At 32.9% G+C, this 24028-nt stretch overlaps 1 protein-coding gene across 2 annotated transcripts in view; it reads left to right on the forward strand.

Annotated features, from left to right (window-relative positions):
- The window catches only part of LOC118185374 (dachshund homolog 1-like), a 546499-nt gene that overhangs the window by 107236 nt on the left and 415235 nt on the right, over positions 1-24028 (forward strand). The window contains exon 2 of one of the 2 annotated variants that reach the window (XM_085824377.1): positions 7800-7877. The exons of the other annotated variant lie outside the window; for it this stretch is intronic. Coding sequence (XP_085680503.1) covers positions 7800-7877 — 78 coding nt within the window. The remainder of the gene's footprint in view (positions 1-7799; positions 7878-24028) is intronic. 2 annotated transcript variants of the gene reach the window in all.

Below are 24028 nucleotides of genomic sequence, written 5' to 3' on the forward strand. Positions count from 1 at the left end.
TTTGGCAAATTTGTTATGAGCGATTTTAACGCCTAAACATTTACGCACTTTGTTAAAATTATTTAAAAAAATGAAAAATGCACCTTTCTCTCCGCTTAGGTGTCACTAATGTTTTCAGTCTCGTGCTAAGACATTTGATATTTTTTCAAATTAGGATTCAAAAGATTCGATTTCGAGATTTATGGGAGTTTAGGTTTCGAATGACTCATAAGATTACGTATGGAAGTCAAATGTATCTTATCTGCATGGATGTCTGGGAGAAGTATTGATAAATTATTCTTTCTGTAAAGCATATATGAAAATGTATTTATTTAGAACAAATATATGAAATATTAATATTTCGTGCTCATTCTATGTATATTCACGATTAAAATGAAACAAATTGTGCCCATTCTCTCAATATAAAATGAGCTGAAATATAGTCGTTTATGAAATAGTTTTATCAATTATTTCAATTCAGAAAGGTACAAAAATATTTTTTTTTGAAGGAAAATTCCATTTATAATTTGTTTGAAGTACTTCTTTTCGATTTAAATCTCCGTAATTTTTTAATCAAATATTTGAATGCTTAAAAGTTTTATATTCTTCCCAATCTAAGCAAAAGATAAAAAAACTTAGTCTATTGAATGAACTGTGTAGTCCAAAATAGAATAGTAATTGATAATTCCAGTTTGATGTAGTTAATTAAAATGAACTGTAATTTATATTAAAAGGAATTAATAAAAGCTATTTCTTTCATATGCTCTTGATGCGGAGCGATCGGCATACATATCTGTTTGATTATCGGAAGATCGGGGTTCAATTCCAAGCGACTCCACTTTTTATTTGTTTATTTATTTATTTATTTAAGAAACTGCGTTTTAAAATAGATTAATAAGAAAATGAAGAAACTCATAGCAAAGATAAGCTCAAATAAGTGTAAAATATATTACTAATTTCTTTGAAATTCACTCCAGATTTTATCATTGTTGTATAGCAGACCCCCACATGTGCTGGAAACGATGTATTGAGGCTGTTCGCACATTTATTAGACAATTTTGCTTTGCTGTAAAAAATCTTCTGCTTTAACTGTTTTTAACTGTAATTATATTTCTGAAAGTATAAATTATCGTCTGCTACTTGTCAGTTTTGTTTTCTTGAAAAATGTCGCTTTTAAAGATGCAATGGATTCGTGTTCTTTCTGAAGAAAAGGATTCCTATCTATTTATTAAAAAATGTTCTGAAAGGCATGGCTTTTCTATATACAAAGCTACGACAGGTAATATTATCAAAAACAAAGAGAAAAAAAATGTTAAAATTTAGCTTCAAGTGGAAAAATTGTTCCAAATACGTATCCAAGGCTAAAACGGAATGTTTCGTATGTTGCAAAAGCAAGAACTTTAATGTTAAGTAAATCCGCCAAGTCGAAGAAGGTTGCAAAATCATTAAAATGCTCAGTATTTTAAACAAAGTGACTAATTCTGATTTGAAATTTAAAAAGGCGAAAAAACATAATGTGCATAGTCTTTCTCCACGGCATATCGCTGAACGCAGAACGCGCTGCAGAATTCTTTATGAGAAACGTTTACCCGGATAAAAATGGAAAAATATTGTCACAATAGACGAATTGTGGTTGTGCTTAATGACTGACATAAAAAGGTACTCAATAATTATCACCAAAGAGGAGAAAAAATCTTAAAGCAAATTTCAAGGAATCTAAAGAAAGCTTTTCTAAGAGATTTATGAGTACTGCTAGTTTTTCATAGAACGGCAAATTAAAAATAAAGAGAGTGAATAAAAATATTAAGATCAACTCCACATATTATCAAAAACATATTTTATATCCAATTTACAAATATTAAATATTTTCTCTTTACACATAGTGTGATTAATCGGTAGAACTGCATCAAGACAAAGCAAGAAGCGACAATCAAAACCTACTGTTAATTTCCTGGAAAAAATGAAACAGAAAACAGGTATCAAAGCCATACCCTTCATTCATATCCCTATTAAATCTCCTGATCTATCAGCTAATGTATTTTTGCGTTTTTGGATTTTTAAAAAGTGGGTTGGAATTACAACCTCCTTAGACTTTGGAAAACTATTCGAGGGCGATGGAAAAATACCGTTTTCGATATTATAAAGGCTTTATTGTCTTCAAAATTACGGAATATAAAGATAATGAAGAATAAGGGTTATCAAGTAGAACATTTAAAACATAAAAAATTTAAGTAAAATATTTCTGTAATTACAATGGAGGAAAGAATGCAAACAGAAGAAATGTGCAAGCAGCCTCAATATTTAATCGAAAGAATTAAGGTGAGGATCGAAACAGGAAATTTTCAGACCTTCTGAGAAATTCAAATTAAGTGGTGAACTGATGTGAATAATCGTTTAACTTTCAAAAATTGAAAGTTATGATTCTTAAACCGACAGTGGAGTGACATGATGAAGTTTTGCTTTTTTTTTCATTTAAAATGTAGATATGTTAACTTATCCTGACTTCTAAAGATCTGTTTAATTATATAAATTCTCCCAGGACGTAAGTCAGGTATTTCGATGTTTACATATAATGCACAACTTCTGCTTTAAATATTTAGTGACTATGATGAAAGTGGAGTGAATCTCAAGAAAACTATTATTAGTAATAAGGTTTGTGTTTATTGGTGCTAATGGTTAAACTGAATTCTTCATTTGCTTACCTTTCATATAATATGAAGTCATTTTCCTCAGAATTTCTAAAATTTAGTGCTTACTGTAGTTTTTATTTTGTGTAAATAAATTTATAAGACTTAAAAGATTTAATAAGAAATAACTATGGAAAGGTGGAGAGACTAAAGTGGAATATTAAGTTTAAAAAATAGCTGTGATGAATTCATATGCAATTAATAATTCATTTTACTTTCCGAAAAGATTTGAGATTATCATTTCATAAAGATTTTAAATTACGCGGAATGCTGTAACTCTTTCCTGTTAAGCTAGAATTAGAATTTTAAATGCGAAAACGCCTATAATTTACATTGAAATCACTGGAAAAAGCTGAGCGAGCATAGCAGTTTGTAGAGCATTCTTGTCTACTGAACATACGCATGAGCTTGACAAGCATGCGCCATGAACGTCATGATATAGATACAGCTATAGCATGAACACTGTACAGGCTATTTATTTGATTTCATTTCATACTTATATTATATGTGATATTGATATTGTGCATTTTTGAACTGAATGATTGATATTGGAATGCTTACAGTGCTAGAAATAAGATACAAATGTGAAGCTTTTGCAGTTCTATCCACTGATTCTTAATTCCGAAATATCTATGATTACGACTGATTAGATATTTAAATCAATACATAAATTCGCGTTAATTTAAAACTCTGCGTCAATCCATGGTTAACAACAGATTAGATATTTAAATCAGTACATATATTCGCATTAACGTAAAAATCTGCGTCAATCTTTCGATCAACACTTCATGGTCTTAAATTAAAAATGTAAGTGGATGTTATGCTGAGAGCTAACATTACATAACTTAATCAATTCAATGTAATTAGATGAAATAAAACTGCTACTTCTTTAAGTAGCTACTGCAGGTACAGTAGCTGTATCTCCGAAACAGTTGTAGACAGTTTGTTATAGAAACACCCCGAAACGGTTTGTTGTAGAGTTTCCAAGAATTAATGGTGGATTTCGTCACTTCTCTGAGAAATATGTATTGTTTTAAAAGGAATCAAAGTACTTTTATTTCAATCACCTAAAAAGATCATGAGCAAAATTAATATTGTTGAGTTGTTCTTTTTCTGATACCAGTTGTTAAGTTATTTTCGTCCTTCACGTTCGTACGGAGTTCGTGAGGATTTGGAGTGAATAATGACAGTACTACTTGATTAAGTATCGAAACACATTTTATTGGCCAGTATTGTCAGGACAGCTCCAAAACACATTTTTACAGTCGTCGATGAACTGCTATCAATACGCTGACACGATCAGCGACACAGCCTCTAGGTTATCACCGTGGAAAAAGCTCCACGGCAAAGCGCTAGAGTACAGCTCCCGACTCTGCTTGGACGTTCTCGAAACTTCACGTACTCTCTAGACAACTCGCGATGCACTCGACGATACACAGAACACAGTTCCCGACTCAACACGCTCTCTCGACGATGCACTAACCGCGACACACTACGAGACTCTTTCGATGCACTCGACGACCCACACGGCACTCGCTGTCCGGCTGTCAACTCGATCGACTCTGCAGGGATTGACTCGCTACTAACTATCTCGCACTCTATGCGAGGCACACACTGACTCGCCCTCTCGACGACTGCGGACCAGCAGGTTTATATAGCTTTTGGCTGGTGTTCGAGAACATTCTGGGCTAAACAGGTAAGAATTCGTTCCAGAAAGTTCTCCACCCGTCCATGGCATATCGCCAATTTTGTCGCCAAATGGGCAATTTCTCGCCAAATGTGGCAACACTCCCTTCCCTTGCTATTTTATGGCAACCCTAAAATTGCTTTGCGGGGAAGCTATCTTACCGTACCTGTAGATTTCGCAACAATATATTTCAGTGTGCGCAAATAGTACAATGGACAACATAGCGATACTCAATTTTGGCCATTAATCTGGAAAGGACATCTAATATAGCACTTACGATACCATTTTGATCCATACTGTGAAAAGAATGTTTAATTTAGCTCGTTTTGAATTCAGTTTTGGTTCGTACTCTGGCAACAAAGTCTAGTATAGCGCTTCAAATCAAATTCGGTCCATACACTTGTGACGTTGCGTGGCCCCAACTTGCCCGCAACAATAGTAGTGACTGCTATGAACTGGAATTCCATAAACTCTTAAGAAGGGTTTAACTCCCTTTTTATTCCACTTTAGAAGTTACAGATGCGTTCACTTGACGCTCACAAACTACGCCGAACCGGCGGTTAAATAAAAATAAGAAAGTACAACTAAAAATGAATAAATAACAAGTCACTACCTACGGGACTCTATAAACGTCACTAACTTAACCGCGTTCTAAGATACAGCTGAGATTTCAGCAAACTTTCTTAATAAGAAATTGAAAGATTCAACTAACTGCCGAAGTAGGCTCACAGGCCAAAAAGGCGCGGTTCTTAAATTTCTACCTAGCAACCTTCACGCTCGTGAATCAAGAAAGCACACTTTCGAACTCGTTTCCCTTCTATTTAACTCAAATTACTTCCGCTGACAATTTGAATACTTTGCGCGTTCTAGTAAAATTTACATACTCTGGCATTGGCAATTCCAGGGGAAAGTAAGGCTTGACAGGAAAGATAGCTTAAAATAAATGTTAGTTAAAATAAATATAAACTCTACACACTGTCAAAAGCTTGTACTGTACCACTTGCTATTGCTCTTCCGTAAGGTAGTCAAATTATTAGTTCTTTCATCGCAAACCTCAATTTTGGCAAAGCCCTAGAGAAAGATATCTAGAAGGGTAAGATTAGGATTTCTTGCCGCCCATGGAGAAGATCCAGCTCTGCCAATCCACTCACTACCCTGGAAGTTAATGATCAATGATTTGCAGAGAGGCAGTACTCCATCTTTTTGAAGGAAAACCTACAACTCAGCCTCTCTGATTTTCATTTACTCCATTTGAGGATACAAAAAGAATTGTAGCATATTTGAGAACATATTCGAAGATGATAATAGGTTAAAAAAGGATGTGGGAAAACACATAAAAAAGGAGAAGGGAAACCATATTCCTGTTACTCATTAGATCACACTAGGCACCGATCTTCGGAGAATCTCAAATATGTTCATACATTACTTGCAAATATAATTTGTTTTTAGAAAACAAATTAAATAAAAGCGTTTTTATCTTGTAGAGACATTAGGTATTTTGGAAGCAGGACAAATGAAAAAATTAGCAACACCTTCGTCGGGAATCGAACCACGGACCTCTGGAATACGCGCCCAGCGTGCAGACCACCACACCACGAAGGCATGCTAGGAAGGCGAGAGAAATATCTTATAATCTCATTCCACATGATACATACATCCTAGAAACCTCATAAAATTCACCACAGATTATAAAAGATGCTATATAATTATTGTCAATAATAATTTTCTTTGTTATTTTTCGTTAAATGTAAAGTCCTAACTACAACGTGAGTAAAAAAAACAGGGTCAAGCAATAGCACAAAATGGATACATAACAGACTGCCATCAAAACTCGGGTTTCCATCAAACATGATTAAAACTCAAAGCTTTGCAGATATACATGTGGCTTCATTTGACCAGATTACAGTTGCAGGTTTAAGATCAGTATAATAGATGTGTCTAACTCTAAAATTGGAAATATTTTTTATAAATTACAAATAATGTATAATATTTTGTTTAGTTTTAGTAGCTCTAAAATTTTTCTTTTTTTTTCGTAGAATTTAATCTAGGTCTGTGTAGAGTCATCATATATAATGTAATACACATACTACTGTGTATTTTATTTTCGTTTTTATTATTTAGTCTGTTATATTTGAAATTAAAATATAGAAGAGATTATTTATGCTGAACATACGTAAGTAGTTAAGTTTAAACAATTTTCTGCAGCCATATATGTTATTCTACGTCAGACATATAGTATTAGCGGTCATATAAGTTATAAGGCTATAGTATTAGCGGTCATAAGTAGCAGGACAAGAAAAAAATGAAATTTGTTTTAGTATGCAAGTATAGTTATCGAAACTGCATTAAAATGCATTTTTATTATTAAGTAGTTTTATTAAGTAGTGTAAAATCCTAATATCTTTTAATCAAATTTAGTGAGTTTTTGAAGGTGTAAAGAAAAATAATTATTCGATGAAGAAGTCAAAATATTATTATAATAAAAAATAGATGTTTATCAATTAAAAGCAATTCTCAGAACACGAATATAATGAAATTATATCGAAAATTTGATTCTATAACTACAAAATAAACAAAATTAATGCACAAATAAAACTTTACAAATAATCTGCTTATTTAATTAATAAAATTGCAGTAATTTAGTTCTACTGCATATAATATATATTATAATGTACTGTTAATATTACTAATGATATAATTTATGAAAATTATGAATTAAGTGTGTTATAAATTATAGTATCAAAAAGAGCATTAAAATGCCAGGTACAGATGAAGTTATTAGGATATACGTAATTTGTTTTCATATTTCTAGGCTTGTTACACTAATTTCAATATACTAGTATAATTTAAACCATAAAATAACATCTTTTACTTCAAGCCTGGTAACATAGCTGATAATTAGCCTCTCGATGTAATTTGTAGTTTATTTGTAGTTTATATTTGTTCAGCTTTATATAACGTACACGAAAGGTAGGAATACGTTTTTAATATCAAAACGTTTATAAACATAGTTTCACATAATTTTTTACATGCGTAATATATAAGCAACTTAATTTGTAACAATACTTGTAAATACGTCGCAGTATTTAAGATGAATTATACAAAACAGATGACTATAAAATACAGTAACAGATGTCCCTATTTATGCAATAAAAAGTGAAATAACAATTTTCATTCATAAAAGTAGCGTTTTTTTTAATTAAATTTGCATAATAAACAAACAATTAACACACTTTTTTAAAAAATATTACACTTAAGTAACAAGTCGATCGAAGCGAAGTGACTTAATCAGTGGATAGAACTCGGAATGGCGCCATTTTGCATGTCTTTCAATTTATTTTTCAGTTCGTTTTCTCTGTGTGAAACTTTTTATGATTTTGTTGTGTTTTTTGCCTGCTGCTTCACTGATCTGCTGCTTTTGGTTTTCTTTCTCTTTCCCATTGTAGGCGGTGTTTTAGCGCCGGCAGAGACTTGCCTCATCATGAACTGGCTGCCACCTCATCCATATATGGCCCCATTGACAAGTAGGTTATTATATACCAATTACAATCATAGTTCCTTCCTTCCTTTCCTCCTTATGCAATTACTTGTGCTGCACGGTGAAATTCGCCAAAAAGGCGAATGTGGTTTTTATAATGACGAAGTTTTATTTTTATTTATTAGACGAATAAAAATGATTGAAATCTGGTGAAAAATATCATTAATCAATTACCCAGAAACTAGCTAAATCAGAATCAGCATATGTTAAACTACTGAATAAATATAATTGACGTAACAGATAGTTTTCTCATACTGTTTTTGATTGTTAGGGTTTGATATTACTAGCCTTAAGGTTAATTTATTTCCGAAAAAAATTCAAAGCGTCTTCATATTAATATTTTACACAAGCTTCGCAGGTATAAAAAGTCTGACGTGAATACCACATGACTTAATAAAGATACTTGACATGGCCTATTATAAATTATACACTTTTGTTGCCGAATTTTATTTAAACTTATTTATATTTTTATTGAATTTAGTCAGAGATATATTTCTCATTCGATCAATTCAATTCTCACTTCGCGGTAAGACAAATATACCTAAAAACTCAAAACATCTTCATAAAATAACTGTAAAATGCGGAAAAACCTAAAAACACCAAATACAGTTTAAAACAGTTAACAATTTTTTTTTTCCTGCAAATCAAATTAGAGTTTCTACGCCAAACAAAGCAATTCGTCCAACGAGCAAAAAGACAAAACTTTCGGTGCACAAAACTGAAAGTTAACTTTTGGTCCCACTGAGCAAAAAGACGCCAATAAAGTTGGGCGCCAATTGACCTAATTCACTATTTTACTAGGAGGTTCAAATGTAAATAAACGGCGGCCTCGTTAGGCCTAGCGCAACATAAACTTCCCAAAATGTTGATAAATCTACAACTAGGCTGATTAGATTGACTAAAGGCATAAAATCCTTAACCGGAACATAATTAAATCATTTCTAAAACAAAAAACGTAGAGTTAACCAACAAATAATAATAAAAAACACAGAGCTCACAGAACCGAGGAAGATGTTGGTTTATATATATATAATTTATTTACTAAAGAAATATTGATTATATTATCTCATATAAATTTAGTAGAAGTATCTAAAAAGAGTAAACCCATATGTAGGAAGTTTAATTCCGAAAATTGTGTTTTAAAGTAGCGTCTCGGCGGCCAGCTGCAGCGTATAATTGTCGATGGATATTTTCTTGAAATGAATTTACTCTTGATATTTTTTCTTTGAAATCTGAAATGTTTCAAGATTACAATACCTCCTTTAGTTCGTATAAGAAAGTGAAAACTAAGTAGAAGGTAGTCCAAAACCACCTGAAACAATGAAACTTAACTGTAAAAATGTCATGAACAGTGCAGCAGCGAAACAGCTGTCACCATTTTTCGTTTTGAGTCTTTATTTTGGCCAGAATTTTAAAATTAACTCCATATTTTAAATCCATAAAATGTTTTGAATCCTTTACAAAATCATTTTCAGAAACTAAGTATCAAATTCTAGAATAAAATGTATTTGAAAAAGTGAGGAAAGGTTAAAAATTAAACTAACTTTTAACATGGGAAAGTAAATATTCTAAAATGGGAATCCATCTTTTCTGGCTCGTTTCCAGCAAGAGCTCTCGGTGGGTGAACTCCAAAAGAGATACCGCTCGTTTTAAATGAATCATTGTTCCCTCGCTCAGTAAAGTGCATTAGTTCTTTACATTAGTTTGTGAATGCATAGCATAGCTCTAGTAGTTTGACAGTCTCCAAATTGTAGTAGTTTGATAGTCTCAAAAGACTGCATAGGTGGAAGTTATCGTGGATTTCTTTATGTGTTACAACAGTACGAGCCAGCTTCCATTACCAGTCATTTTCTCTTCACGAAGGCATCCTTCCCCTTAGACAGATAACAGTCTGTAATAGTTCAACCTAATCCAGTGATGTATTCAAAACATATTTTAAAGTGGCGGCTGGCCAATGTTATGCAGGCCAGATTTCTGTCCTGTTATCTGCTACGCTTTGATTATTCTTTTATCATAAATGCCATACGACTTTCAGTCAGAGAGAAATGTAAACGTCATATCACGATTTTTTTTTCCAATGGCGGGTACTTGCTTATAACGGCACTGGCCACTTCTAAGGCCAGAAGTGGTGGCCATTTTATTGTGGAGGCAACTAATAGGCGGCCACCGTTACATCCTATGAAGGGACAGACAATTTTTACATCCATGTCTTCTCCGGGATTCGAATCCGGGCCCTTCGGTATCGCAGTCAGGCTCCCCTAACCACTCACTACACCGGGCGCATATTTCACAAGTGCACATCAGCATAGCCACTGAGGGAGGGGTTTCCAAAATGGACCAATGAGCTCCTATTGCTCTTGTGACTCTTCGCAGTTATAAATATATGGCGTAATGGTAGAAAATCTCGTAGTGCTTTCGTTTTCTGAGTTTGATTAACCGCTGACATTTCACTTTCGCGATTTTTATCACGCATTAATATTTGGATTGGTGTTCACGGCATATTATGTGGATTAAGAGAATTCAAGTGAATATTTTTTTTAATTGAGCTGAGAATGACTGAAAGTGTTACAATGAATCTAGTGTTTTCTTATTTCAATGCTTGCATTCTTTTGATTTTTAAAGTGTAAGATTCAGAATACATATCATCTGATTATATCCGTTGTTAACATTAAATTTATATGTTAATAAATTGAATATACTCTTTGTGAATAAGATAAATTCACTCTGTTTGATGAGTATTTCTTATGTAGACAGTACATTTAAGAGTGAGCAGTTATTAAATGTGAAATTTAACACACGAAATGTATACGAATACAAATTAGTAAAGTTCACTTTGAATAAAATTCTGTATTGGTTATTATTATAGAATATCTTTTTCATATAGACTGCAATAAAAAGTGCTAACTTCTATTTATATATGTAATTGGTGTAAATATTTTTCTCATACGCATAGTTTTACGTAAAGATTGCATTTTGGTTCAGATGTTTATCACATGTTCCTTTCTTCATCTTATTTCTCACTTATTAAGTAATATTTCACATCAATATTTTTGCGAAGTATCCAACATGTGTTTGTATTTATTTCAACCAGGTAGTGAAATCTTCATAATTTCCTATATTTGATCTAACTTCGCAATGAAAAGTTTCAGAAGCAATCGACGATGCTTTAATTATTTTGTACAGAATATTTTCAACCATCTTGCTTAAATCTTAAAGCACGCGAAAGGTCATGTGATATGACAGAAATATTACTGGATGCTCATTGGTCCATCCTAGACGCCACTCCCTCGGTGGCTGCACAGATGTGCACTTGTGAAATATGCACACCGGGCGACATATCACGAATTGTAAACATCATGCCCATAAACGTCATATCGCACCTCGAACCTGAATTTAATTTGTATTTGGAATTCATTTATGGTAGTATTAAGCAATTTACTGTTTATTTAAACACATCGTGTGTGTAGTTCTTAAACATAATTTCCGAAGTTATCAGAATAAAAGCATCAGATCCTTCAAATAAAGGCCGTAAGCATTCGTTGCGAACTTTACTTTTTGTTCCTTCTTCCCTTCTGAGATATGAGTCACTTATTATGCTCATGTAGTAACACTCTAAGCTTCTTCAAGAGGAAAGTAGCTTCCTCTAAACTGTTTACTATAGAGCAGGAGTTCCCAACAGAGGTGGTACTGACTCCTAGGAAGGTCAATGAAATTTTAAAAAGCATCAGTGATGATCAAGGGATTGGCTGAGGGTCGATGGCTGAATATGTACCTGAAACCATTCGGCTTAATTAAGATCCCAATGATTCCAAAAATAAACTTTAATAAAACTGATAATTAATTAGTAATTGATATAAAGCTATATCATAAAAGAGGAAGAAATCATGTAAAATAAGTACAAAGGAGAAATACTAACAAATAATTTTATTTTAAAATCAGTGGTGTTTCAATGCAATAAGTGCAATATAAAAATGCGAAACTCAGAAACACAAGAAAATAAAACAAAACGAAAACTAAAGAACCACGGCAAAATCTAGAATCGCTGAAATGAGATACGTCTGATTTTGATATTATGATGCAAGAACTGATTACATTGAAGACAGATGTTCAAGTCGGATATTTATTGAAAACGCAAGAGTACGTTAAGTTCTAGAATTTAAAAGACGTCTTAGAGAAATACCTCAAAACAAATTTGTTACCGAACCAACATTAGTAACTTTTTCTTCTTCTTACCTAGTAGAAGCAAGCTTTAGCCAAGACATTAATTTTCTACGGAAAACAAGAAACAGCTTGAATATTTCTATACGAAATGATTTAAGAATAAATTAAGCAATTTAATTGTATGCCAAATATTAATTAAAGTGCATCAATATATCAAGCTCAGCCAGTACGCTGATTAAAATCGAAATTTTATGCAGTTAAAATCTGTTAGTTTTGTTGAAAACTTGCTTATATTTGTAAAACTGAAAATAAATATAATGCAAGAACTAATATACATAAATCTAATAAACGTTTTAATAAACATTTATTCACATTCTTAGTCTAATTGTTATCTTTAAGTTATTTATGTGCAATATATTTTGTATTATAATTATGCTCCACGCTGTGTGCTGTAGAGAAAAATGTAAGGTGCTCGATCACGAAAACCATTCGTTCAAGAGGGGTCGACGCAAGGGAAAGAGGTGGAAATCCCTGATTCAGAGATAAGTGACTCTCACTCTCAAATAATGGCCGCCCAGACGGTATAGTGCAAATGGCGAACCTATGACACGCGTGCCACAATCGGCACGCAGAGTCTCATCAGCCGGCATGAGACTAAAATATACTTCCTTAATCAATAATCACAATAAAATGATGCTATGTAATTTCAGGGGACTCGTACACCTTAAAACCCATAAGACCATCGAATATGTGACTGTTGCAAGAATTGGGATAACTTATTTATTTTAAAAGCAATTACTTCCAACTTTTCACAGCTGACTACATAATATAGCTGCTTTCTGAAATAGTGATCAGGAAGTTTGTGTTGCCAAAAATATTTTTATAATTTAATCCGTTCTCTGACAAAAGTTTTAGTCATGTTTCCACCTTGCGCGCACAGTCTAAAACATTCTGTTCCATAATTTGACTCCATATTTAATATATAACTTTTATAACATTTGGAAACCACTGTGAACCAAAAATACTAAGAATTTCATGTTAAATTTTTATTTTATTTGGAGTCGAGTGTATAAAATGTATTTTATTAAAAAAATCTGTAATGTTTTCGTCCATAAAATTTTTTAATATTAAAATATTCATCCAATTTTTGGTTCAGTTAAACAATAGGCCTCGTATAAAGAATTCCGTCAAATTTCAAGTATGTACCATTTTTAAAATATCATGCGCGAAAGGTGAAAAAATGGCGAAATATTTTGTCACAAACAGGATTAAATTACAAAAATATTTGTGGCAACACAAACTTTCTGGTTACTAGTTTCCAAAGTAGCTATATTATGTAGTCAGCTGTAAAAAGTTGGAGGTAATTGATTTTAAAATAAATAAAATATCCCATTTCTTGCAACAGTCACATATTCGAAGGGGTTTAAGGTGTATGAGCCCCCTTAAATAAGTCTTTTAGTCCGTTCTTGAATGTTTCACGTACTTACTTATCTTTACTTACGGCTTACTTTTCACTTACTTACTTACGGAACTTTAACACCAACCACAAGATTGTTGTCCAACTTGATGAAGCTGAATGGAAGGTGCTTATTGAAAGGAAATTGAGGATTTATAATTACCAGAAAGTTGGTTTTTGCAATTATCTTTCTAAAACAAATCATCTAGCGACGGTCAGCTTTAAATTTCACTGTGAAAAGCAAAACATAGGTAAAGGTAAAGTATGGGGGGACACCAGCAATGTACCATAGGTCAACTGCTAATGCCTTCCCATACTAACTCTTAAAAAAAAGGGGGGAATTGCAAGTTTTATAGGAATTTACATAGACTGAAACTTTCCAAAAGGTCTAGAGTTTGCCTATTATGGTACATCGTGCAATCCCACAGTGCGCCCTGCATCCAGTATTTAATTAAAATCATGATGCAGGACATAAGTAGATTACAAAATACTCGGAATACAATTTGAGATTCACAAGATAAATTGAACATCTGATTTTGGTGCAACAAAAATAGGAGATAAACATAATTAATAAACAAATAAACATAATGAGATAATTATAATTAGTACTGGCAACACAATGTTAAAATGAATTGTAATAATAAGAGGTGGGCATGCATGGGTTATTTCAGATATATTGGTTTATTGCAGTTTATAAAGTTCACGAGGGAAGCCATTTTATCCATAATCAAAGCAAGTAAAAGTTTACTAAGCCAGTATGTGGACTTACACTTGACAGAGATCTAGGCCGTAGGAAGAGAGTCGCTGCATAATTTTCTGAAACTTTGGATACTGAAGGCAAAACATAGTAAACCGCTCTTCGATGGGGATTTAATTAAAGAGGTTTTGGGGCACACTGCCCCCCCCCGAAAAAAAAGGTTTTGGGCACCCAGCCCAAAAAGGTTCGCCACCACTGGTATAGTGGTTGATGATTCTGATTGCCGTATTGATGAGCCCGGGTTTGAATCTCGGAGAAGGCCTGTTTGTAAAGTACCTGTGCGGGAAACATATAGAAATATACGGAGAACCGGAAATCCTCTCGAATGGTTTGGTGGTAGGGGAAGAGAGGTGGGAGATCCGAGAACCCGTCCTCCGGGTGCTCTACTTCAAAAGTGAGGTGGAAATGGGGGTGTCCGCCGATAACATCGCGGCAAAAACATCGCGGACGAAAACGTCGCAGAGAAAACAACGCAAGGCGAAAACGTCGTACTACAAAACATCGTGGGAGAAAACATCGCAAAGAGAAAACATCGCAGTTCTAAAACATCGTGGTACAAAACATCGTCGTCGAAAATAAAGCGGTTCAAAAACTTCGCAGTTTAAAAACATCGTCGTCGAAAATATCGTGGTAAAAAATAAAGTATCTACAAATCATCGCGTGACGATAACATCGCAGACATGCTTTTTTCAGACTTTAATAACTGTAAATAGATATTCCCATAACAATTTGTGAGCGCAAAATAGAAAGTAGGATAATTTGTTTTCATATTTTATATTAACTAATTTTTTCTGAGGAAATAAGAAGGAAACTTAAGCATAGAAAATTAATGCAACTTATAGCACTTAATAGAATTTTAAACCGACATAGTTAACTAACAAAGACCATTAATAAAAAATTTTTATAAAGTTTTTACTGGTAATTTTTCATAAAAAGTATATTTATAAGTTGTATTTAATTTTCTATGCTTATGTTCCCTTCTTACTTTTTCAGCAAAAATTTATTAGTTAATCAATGGAAATATCTATTTACAGTTATTAAAGCCTAAAAAAAACCATGTCTGCGATGTTATCGTCATGCGATGATTTGTAGATACTTTATTTTTTACTACGATATTTTCGACGACGATGTTTTCAAACTGCGAAGTTCTTTAACCGCTTTATTTTCGACGACGATGTTTTGTACCACGATGTTTTAGAACTGCGATGTTTTCTCTTTGCGATGTTTTCTCCCACGATGTTTTGTAGCACGACGTTTTCGCCTTGCGTTGTTTTCGCTGCGACGTTTTCGTCCGCGATGTATTTGCCGCGATGTTTTCGGCTGTAACCGGAAATGGGATACTTCGTACTGTCACCTTGCTCATGCAACGTCAGACGCAGGTATACGCTATACGTCAGACGCAGGTATACGCTATACGTCAGACGCAGGTATACGCTACAACAGCATTTTGGAGCTTTTTCTGAGTAGCTGAGATTATGTAATCTGATTAAAGTAAGATTAGCAACAACAACATTAACACACAAATAATAAGATCACACGGTTTCAGATGATTTTGGTCAGGCGGCCGGAAGTAGTCATTTTAGAGAAGTTATTTTCGGTATTAATGTTTATGGTCTTGAAAGTATTTATTTGCTGCTTTCGGACGTGATCATCTAGGCTACTTCTAGATACGGACATCTTCTGAGCGTTACGGGTTTGGCCCTGAAATTTAAAAGTTCCTCAAAATGTCAGGAATAAGTGATATTTTCTTGATTTTAATTAAAAAATGATTCTTTCATTTTGTACCTTGATTCCTTTTCTTCCAATATACATCCAAACTGAAATCAGATACATTAAAAGCTAGCAGAAATTTTCATGTATAATGAATGTGGAAGGCAACCTTCTGTACGGAATTTTCCGGCCGTAACGCTGAGAGGGTTAACGATAAGATCTATTAGGCTTAACGCTTTCGTTACTGAACGGCATTCTTAATTCTTCAGTATGTATTTCTTTTTGTATTCTTAATGCACATAAATCAGAAGATGTTTTTCGATGCGTAAAGATGCAGGAAGTGCCACCTAATGGATGTCAACATCAACTCTTTGCAATTTATGTTAGATTAATGCGTTTTTCTGCTAAATTCGTTACTTGAAAATAATATACATGAATACAAATATCGGTATATAAATATAGCATAGTATTATTTCAGAAATGGTCAAATGGTTTCTTGCTTTCGAGATGATATGAGAGTTATGTTAGAATATAATTTTAATGTTACGCATGGCAGTGAAACGCATGTGAATTCTGTTACGCAGATCAAACAGGTAAAAAAAAATGCAGGCATCACGGAACCTCGAGTTTAATTCCCAAATTATAGCAGCGAATGAAGTGTCATCTTCACTTTTTGTTCTAGTATTTTTTGTAAGAACAACATTACCGATTTGAAAGGAGTGATCATTTCTAAGGATTATAGAAAATCCAAAAAGGACAAATCAAACGAAGCAAAGGAGAAGGAAAGAAAGAAGAAGGAGAAAAAAATATTAAATTTAGTTCGAAAAAGATTTTGAATGAAAAGAAATAATTGCAAAAATGTTAAAAAACATTCCTCGTTCAACAATCGCCGTAGCTGACAGTTTGTCAGAATTAACGCTAAATTTTAATCCCTTAATATTTTTCTTCAGTTCTTCTGGCACGATTATTGGCATACGAATAGAGATGTTTTTAATAGATTTTTTTCCTTCCCCCCCCCTTCGATATCTTAATACCGAACCACACCCCCAATTCTAATTGCGCCTTACTTTTGGTATTTAAGCACTTTCTGCCCCTCCCATACCTGCTAAAAAAACGACTAGCATACGAAGGTACTTGCACGCACAAACACACATACGCACACAATAGCGGCTCTTTTATAACTGCTGCTCTTTGTTTTGCAAACCAAAAACGATGATGATTCATTCTTATATCGTTTCAATCATACTTCAGATCCACCATAAACCGGAGAAGTTGAAATTAATTAATTATTTTTTCCTTATTTGTTTAATATTTCTTGTCTCCATTCAACTGCAGCCTTTTTTTATTGCCTTCATGTGTGTATGTATACGTGCTTACACATACATTGCAGTTTCCTCTGTACAGTGCTAAAGCTGTTTGATATGATATACTTAACGCTGTTGGAAAAATACCTCCGTTCAAACACACACATACACATGTGTAGTGTGTGATGAAAGAGAAAAAATCGCAGATGATAGGGGGACAGCGAGGGGAAAAAAATAATAATTCCAGACGTTTTAATTAATTCCAATAGACAAGTTCGATTCCACGTATTTTGCAAAGGACCGGCTTTATGAAAGGGGAAAAAAATTAAATGCGAAAAAAAAAAGAAAGAAAAAAAGAACTTGAGAAGCTGCACACAATAATCTTCTACTACCGGACGTCAAAAACAAAGAAAAGTAATTAATTGGCATATCTCTGTCGCTGATTTTTTTGATTTACTTATTCAATTTTTTTTTTTTAACATTTATCTTTGTTTTTACGAAGTTGAATTTACGGTTAGTTTTGGTGTCTTTTTTTTTTAGTTCTGTAATTCCTTTTGTGTTTGATTGCGTAGATTTTGCCCCCCCCCCACCCGAATGCATTTACTTTCTTTTCTTTATTTGATTTTTTAACCGCAGTGCTGTGTTTTTAAGCAGACATATTTGTTGTGAATTCAGTTGCTTTTGTATAGGTATTTTGTAAAGGTTTTCTGTACTAAAGCTACGAAAATAAACAGCGGTTTTTTAATAAAATGTTAGAGATCACAGAACGGTTAAAAGAAATGTACGACAATTATCAACAGAAAGTTTAAACATATAACTAAAAAAATAACCATATAAATAAAGCAAAAACTAAAAAAAAGAAAGATATCATGATAAAAGCGTGATTCCTTTCATTGAAGCAGCCTTCTGAAAGAACGTTTTAGATTTTTATAATTTCCTCCATTTCTCCATAAAAGAATGAAAGAAAGAAATAGCTTTTATATAACGGCTTGTAGATCAAAATTGAAAAAAAAAAATTAAATAAAAAAAAAAATAAAATAAAATAAAAAATAAAAATATGTGTCTTTTATTAACTTAAAATTGCTGCTGATATCTAATTAAAAGAATAAAATTCACTGTAAAAGCGTGAATTCTTATACTTTTAAAACATCATAATTTTAAAACATAATTTCAAAAATGTAACTTTTGGAGACGTTAAATTTTTTCAAATTCTGCGCATAGTGTCGATCGCATAAAATATTGATGTATTACTCAGAATCTCATTGATGTATTTAGAAATTCCTTCAGAAGGCACACTCGATAAACTTTTATCATTCCCTTGAATTCCTGCTATGGGTTCTTTAGTTTTGCGTGGTTGAAATTGACATTGCACAGGACATAGCTTAGAATCAAGCGTAGGATCGACACTTTGCAAGACAGTGCTTAGAATCAACATTGCATTAAACACGGCTAGAATTAAAATTGCACAAGACAGGCCGTAGAATCAACAATGGCATATAATCGATATGAGAAAAGATAAATTTTGACAATGATGTAATCATGAGTAACAGGATTAATGCCCATATGGTGATCTGCACAAAGTTGTCGCAGGTATACGATCGACAATGTGTAAGACCAACGCCGGCACAGAATCGCACAGCGTAGGATCGACAATGGCATACAGTCGACTTTTAAATTACGTTTTTTTCAAGTCTGGAATTACTTTTTTTTCTCTATCACCAAAAGCACATAATCAAGCAGTTTTTAGAGTAGTTGTGCAAGACCGACTTCGGCATAGAATCAAAATCTATTTTTTGGCTTGCCCTGTCGAATTCTGGTTGGCAGAAAGTCTCTCACGCAGTGTCGATTCTATGCTTTTATTCCCTTTTGCTTAACATTTAAGGGGACTCATACACCTTACACCCCTCATGATCTTCGAATATGTGACTGTTGCAAGAATTGAGATATTTTTTTTTATTTTAAAAGCAATTATTACCAACTTTTTATAGCTGACTACATAATATAAATGCTTTGGAAACTAGCAACAAGAAAGTTTGTGTTGCCACAAATATTTTTGTAATTTAATCCTCTTTCTGACAAAATATTTCGCCATTTTTCACCTTGCGCGCATGATATTTTAAAAATGGCTAATGATACATACTTGAAATTGGATTGAATTCTTTATATGGGCACTATTTTCTAACTGAACCAACAATCTGGTGAATATTTTAATATTGAAAAATTTTATGGACGAAAACATTAAAAAATGTTTTAATAAAATACATTTTATATACTCAACTCAAAATAAAATAAAAATTTAACATGAAATTTTTAGAATTTTAGGTTCACAGTAGTTTCCAAATGTTATAAAAGCTATATATTAAATATGGAATTAAAATATGAAACAGAATGTTTTAAATTGTGCGCGCATGTTGGAAACATGACGAAAAATGTTGTCACAAAGCGAATTAAATTATAAAAATATTTGTGGCAACACAGACTTTCTGATAACTATTTCAGAAAGCAGCTATATTATGTAGTCAGCTGCAAAAAGATGGACGTAATTGCTTTTAAAATAAATAAGTTATCCCAATTCTTGCAACAGTCACCTATTCAAACATCTTATGGGTTTTAAGGTGTATGAGTCCCCTTAATAGCCATATATACATGTAAAGATATAGAAGTTGATTTCCGACGGAACGGAAAATATGACTTAGAGACTGACCTTGGTGCATAAATTATGTTAGCGGACGAGACGATTTAACTCATTTTATTTTATTCTTGAGAAGCGCGTTCTTAATATGTAATACACATTGCAATGAACGGTATATGCACTCCCGTTCTTGATCACATCCGTGTCTTTTCTACATCGTGTGATAATATGATTGATGAAAGAGAGGTAAGCGGCGACTTCTTGGCAAGATACCAAGCAAGAGTGAGAATGTAAAATCTCTAAGTCGGGTTCGCATTGATTTGAGTTTCAATCACCAATTTTCCCCACTGGCTGTTAAAAAGTCTCGGCTTCCAAACTGAAATCTTACTCCCTGAGGCAGTGTAAATGCCTGAGTTATTAGTGTTACGTAAGAATCATATGACATGCATTAATTTTGGATATGACGCAGTTCAGATAGTGTTATTACAAGCAGTTACTATTTTTAGAACAGAAAGTAGAAATAGCCAAACTAATTAAAATGGAGAGTTGAGGGACTGTTTCAAATTTAATGCATTACATAATGAATATTAATATATATATATATCTTAAATAAATACTTATGCAGTAAACCCTCCTTTTAAGGGGACTCATACACCTTAAAACCCATAAGATCTTCGAATAGGTGACTATTGCAAGAATTGGGATAACTTATTTATTTTAAAAGCAATTACTACCAACTTTTTACAGCTGACTACATAATATATCTGCTTTTTGAAATAGTCATCAGAAAGTTTGCGTTGCCACAAATATTTTTATAATTAATTCGCTTTGTGACAACATTTTTCGTCATGTTTCCACCTAGCGCGCACAGTTTAAAATATTCTTTTGCATAATTTAATTCCATATTTAATATATAGCTTTTATAACATTTCGAAACTACTGTGAACCTAAAATTCTAAAAATTTCATGTGAAATTTTTATTTTATTAAAAAAATTTGTAATAAAATTTGTAATAATTTTTAAACATAAAATGTACTTTATTAAAAAATTTGTGTTTTTGTCCATAAAATTTTTCAGTATTAAAATATTTATCATATTTTTGGTTCAGTTAGAAAATAATGCCCATATAAAGAATTCCATCCAATTTCAAGTATGTACCATTAGCCATTTTTAAAATATCATGCGTGCAAGGTGGAGACGTGGCGAAATATTTTGTCACAAAGAGGATTAAATTACAAAAATATTTGTGGCAACACAAACTTTCTGGTTACTAGTTTCCAAAGCAGCTATATTATATAGTCAACTGTAAAAGGTTGGAAGTAATTTCTTTTAAAATAAATAAAATATCCCAATTCTTGCAACAGTCACATATTCGAAGATCATGAAGGGTTTAAGGTGTATGAGCCCCCTTAACTCGAACTTACTTAAGCTGAACACTTGGTTAACATGAGCAATTATAGGAAATTTAAACATGAACTTCCAAAGTTTTTCATATTTTTTCCTGTTGTGTCTTTGCTAAAGCTGCATTCAGAAAAGTTTCGTTCCCTAAAAACCTCACAGAATCCACTGTATTCTTTAAAACATACCCAGCACGAGTAACACTGCTTGATAGTCTCGATCATCCTCTGAACAATAAACTTCGGTCACGTCAACAATGAGCAAAAATTGTAATGTCGTGCTCAGATGTGATTTTTTATTATTTAAATGTTAACTCGTAAGCCTGGTGTTGAATCTTGAATAATTCTAAATTATTCAGATGAAATTCGAGTCGCCGAAATGGGGACGGAAACGCCAACTTGTGCTTCATGTAATGTAATTAAATACTTAAAAAAATATTTAAAATTGTTTTAGAGGGCTCCAACTTTATTAACGGTGCATATTCATGCTACTGGAAATATATATATAGAAAACAACGCAAGGCGAAAACGTCGTGCTACAAAACATCGTGGGAGAAAACATCGCAAACAGAAAACATCGCAGTTTTAAAACATCGTGGTTCAAAACATCGACATCGAAAATAAAGCGGTTCAAATACTTCGCAGTTTAAAAACATCGTCGTCGAAAATATCGTAGTAAAATAAGAAAGTGTCTACAAATCATCGCATGACGATAACATCACAGATATGCTTTTTTCAGGTTTCAATAATTGTAAATGGATATTCCCATAATAATTTGTGAGCGCAAGATGTAAAGAAGGATAATTTTTACTTTCACATTTTTTTATTAACTAATAATTTTTTGCTGTAAACGTAAGAAGGAAATTTAAGCATAGAAAATTAAATGCAACTTACAGATTATACTTTTCATGAAAAATTACCAGTAAAAATTTTATAAAAAATGATTTATTAATGGCCTTTGTTAGTTAACTATGTAGCTTTAAAATTTTATTTAGTGCTATAAGTTGCATTAATTTTCTAATGCTTAAGTTTCCTTCTTATTTTCTCAGCAAAAAATTATTAGTTAATAAAAAATATGAACTTAAAATTATCCATCTTTCCATCTTGCGCTCACAAATCATTATGGGAATATCCATTTACAGTTATTAAAGCCTGAATAAAGCATGTCTGCGATGTTATCGTCATGCGGTGATTTGTAGATACTTTATTTTTTACCACGATATTTTCGACAACGATGTTTTTAAATTGCGAAATTTTTGAACCGCTTTATTTTCGACAACAATGTTTTGTACCACGATGTTTTAGAACTGCGATGTTTCCTCCCACGATGTGTTGAAGCACGACGTTTTCGCCTTGCGTTGTTTTCTCCGCGACGTTTTCATCCGCGATGTTTTCGCCACGATGTTTTCGGCTGTAACCATGTCAAATATAAATAATGTTTCAAACATTTTTCCCTAGATGATTGATCCAAAGTCAGCACACAAAAAGAAAAATTAAGAAATACTCTCGCAAATGATGTTTTTCACTATCGCATGCGCTGTTATCACTTAAACCACAAGAAGCGAATGAGAAATTTAAAGGTGCATATGCAAGACAAAATGCCGAAAGACCAAGTACTCTTGTGTAAAAATCATAATTCGGGGTAATTTAACAAGTTCACTGGTATGAGCATAACCGGTGGGTCTCAAATTTTTTTCATTCTTGTCCGCGAGCATCACAAGTGGGTGACGGATATCTTTTCCCATAATGCTAAAGTCTTGGGCAGTTCAGAAATGACTTTATGTTTATATGTGGCAACCTGGAATAATTGTTCTTCGAAAATATTCAACTACGGACACTTTGGACCATCTATTATCGGCTCAGAAAAACTTTTATTTTAGAATTCATTATTTTTTACTTCCTTGTACGAAGTAAAGGTCGTACTGTAATCGCGAAAGATTCTGGGTATCACATTTCAACGAAAATATCCATTTTGACCGTTCTTGAATCCATTTGAACGCCCCATCTCTATGTACGGGCGGAATAAAGGACTCTTTTTCCAAAATGGGATTGTAAAATGAATTGAAAACGGATTCAGAAGCGATTTTTTTCGTAACATCTGTACTTACGCGCGTATGTGTGTATCTCACATAACTCAAAAACGAGTAGATTTAGAACGTTGCAATTTCGGATATGGGACTGCTATAACATGTAGTTATTCACCTTTCGTTTTTGTTGCAGTTGGCAGCACCAAACGGATATATATATATATATATTAAGAGAGAGGTATATATACCCACTCTGTTATCCTGCGCGGTGAGCTCAGATTTTTATTCTCATATGTTGGTAAATTGCGCCCTTTTTTGTGCTTTAAAAGTAATTGAATTATGTTATTCTTCTGTTGTGGTTAGGTTTTCATGCCTTTAATTAATCTGCATGCAATAGTTCTAGAATTATCAACAATTCAAAAGTTGTTTAAGAGGGTACTAAGCTTAAAGGTGCCGCCATTTGCTTACATTTGAATATCTTAGTAGAACAGTGAATTAAGTCAGTTTCTGCACCAACTTTAGTGTCAGGGAGCAAAAGTAAACTTTCAGTTTTGCGTACCGAAAAATTAGTCTTCTTGCCTGCTGGTCGAGTTGCTTGCTTTTGCGTAGAAACTCTAATTTTAATTGTAAAAATTGTTTTTAACTGCATTATGTTTGTATGTATGTATATTATATTTATCTGTGTTTTACAAT

The sequence above is a fragment of the Stegodyphus dumicola genome, chromosome 9 (assembly GCF_044657685.1).
Source record: "Stegodyphus dumicola isolate Sdum_Otavi_A_Nest chromosome 9, ASM4465768v1".
Lineage (NCBI taxonomy): Eukaryota > Metazoa > Arthropoda > Arachnida > Araneae > Eresidae > Stegodyphus > Stegodyphus dumicola.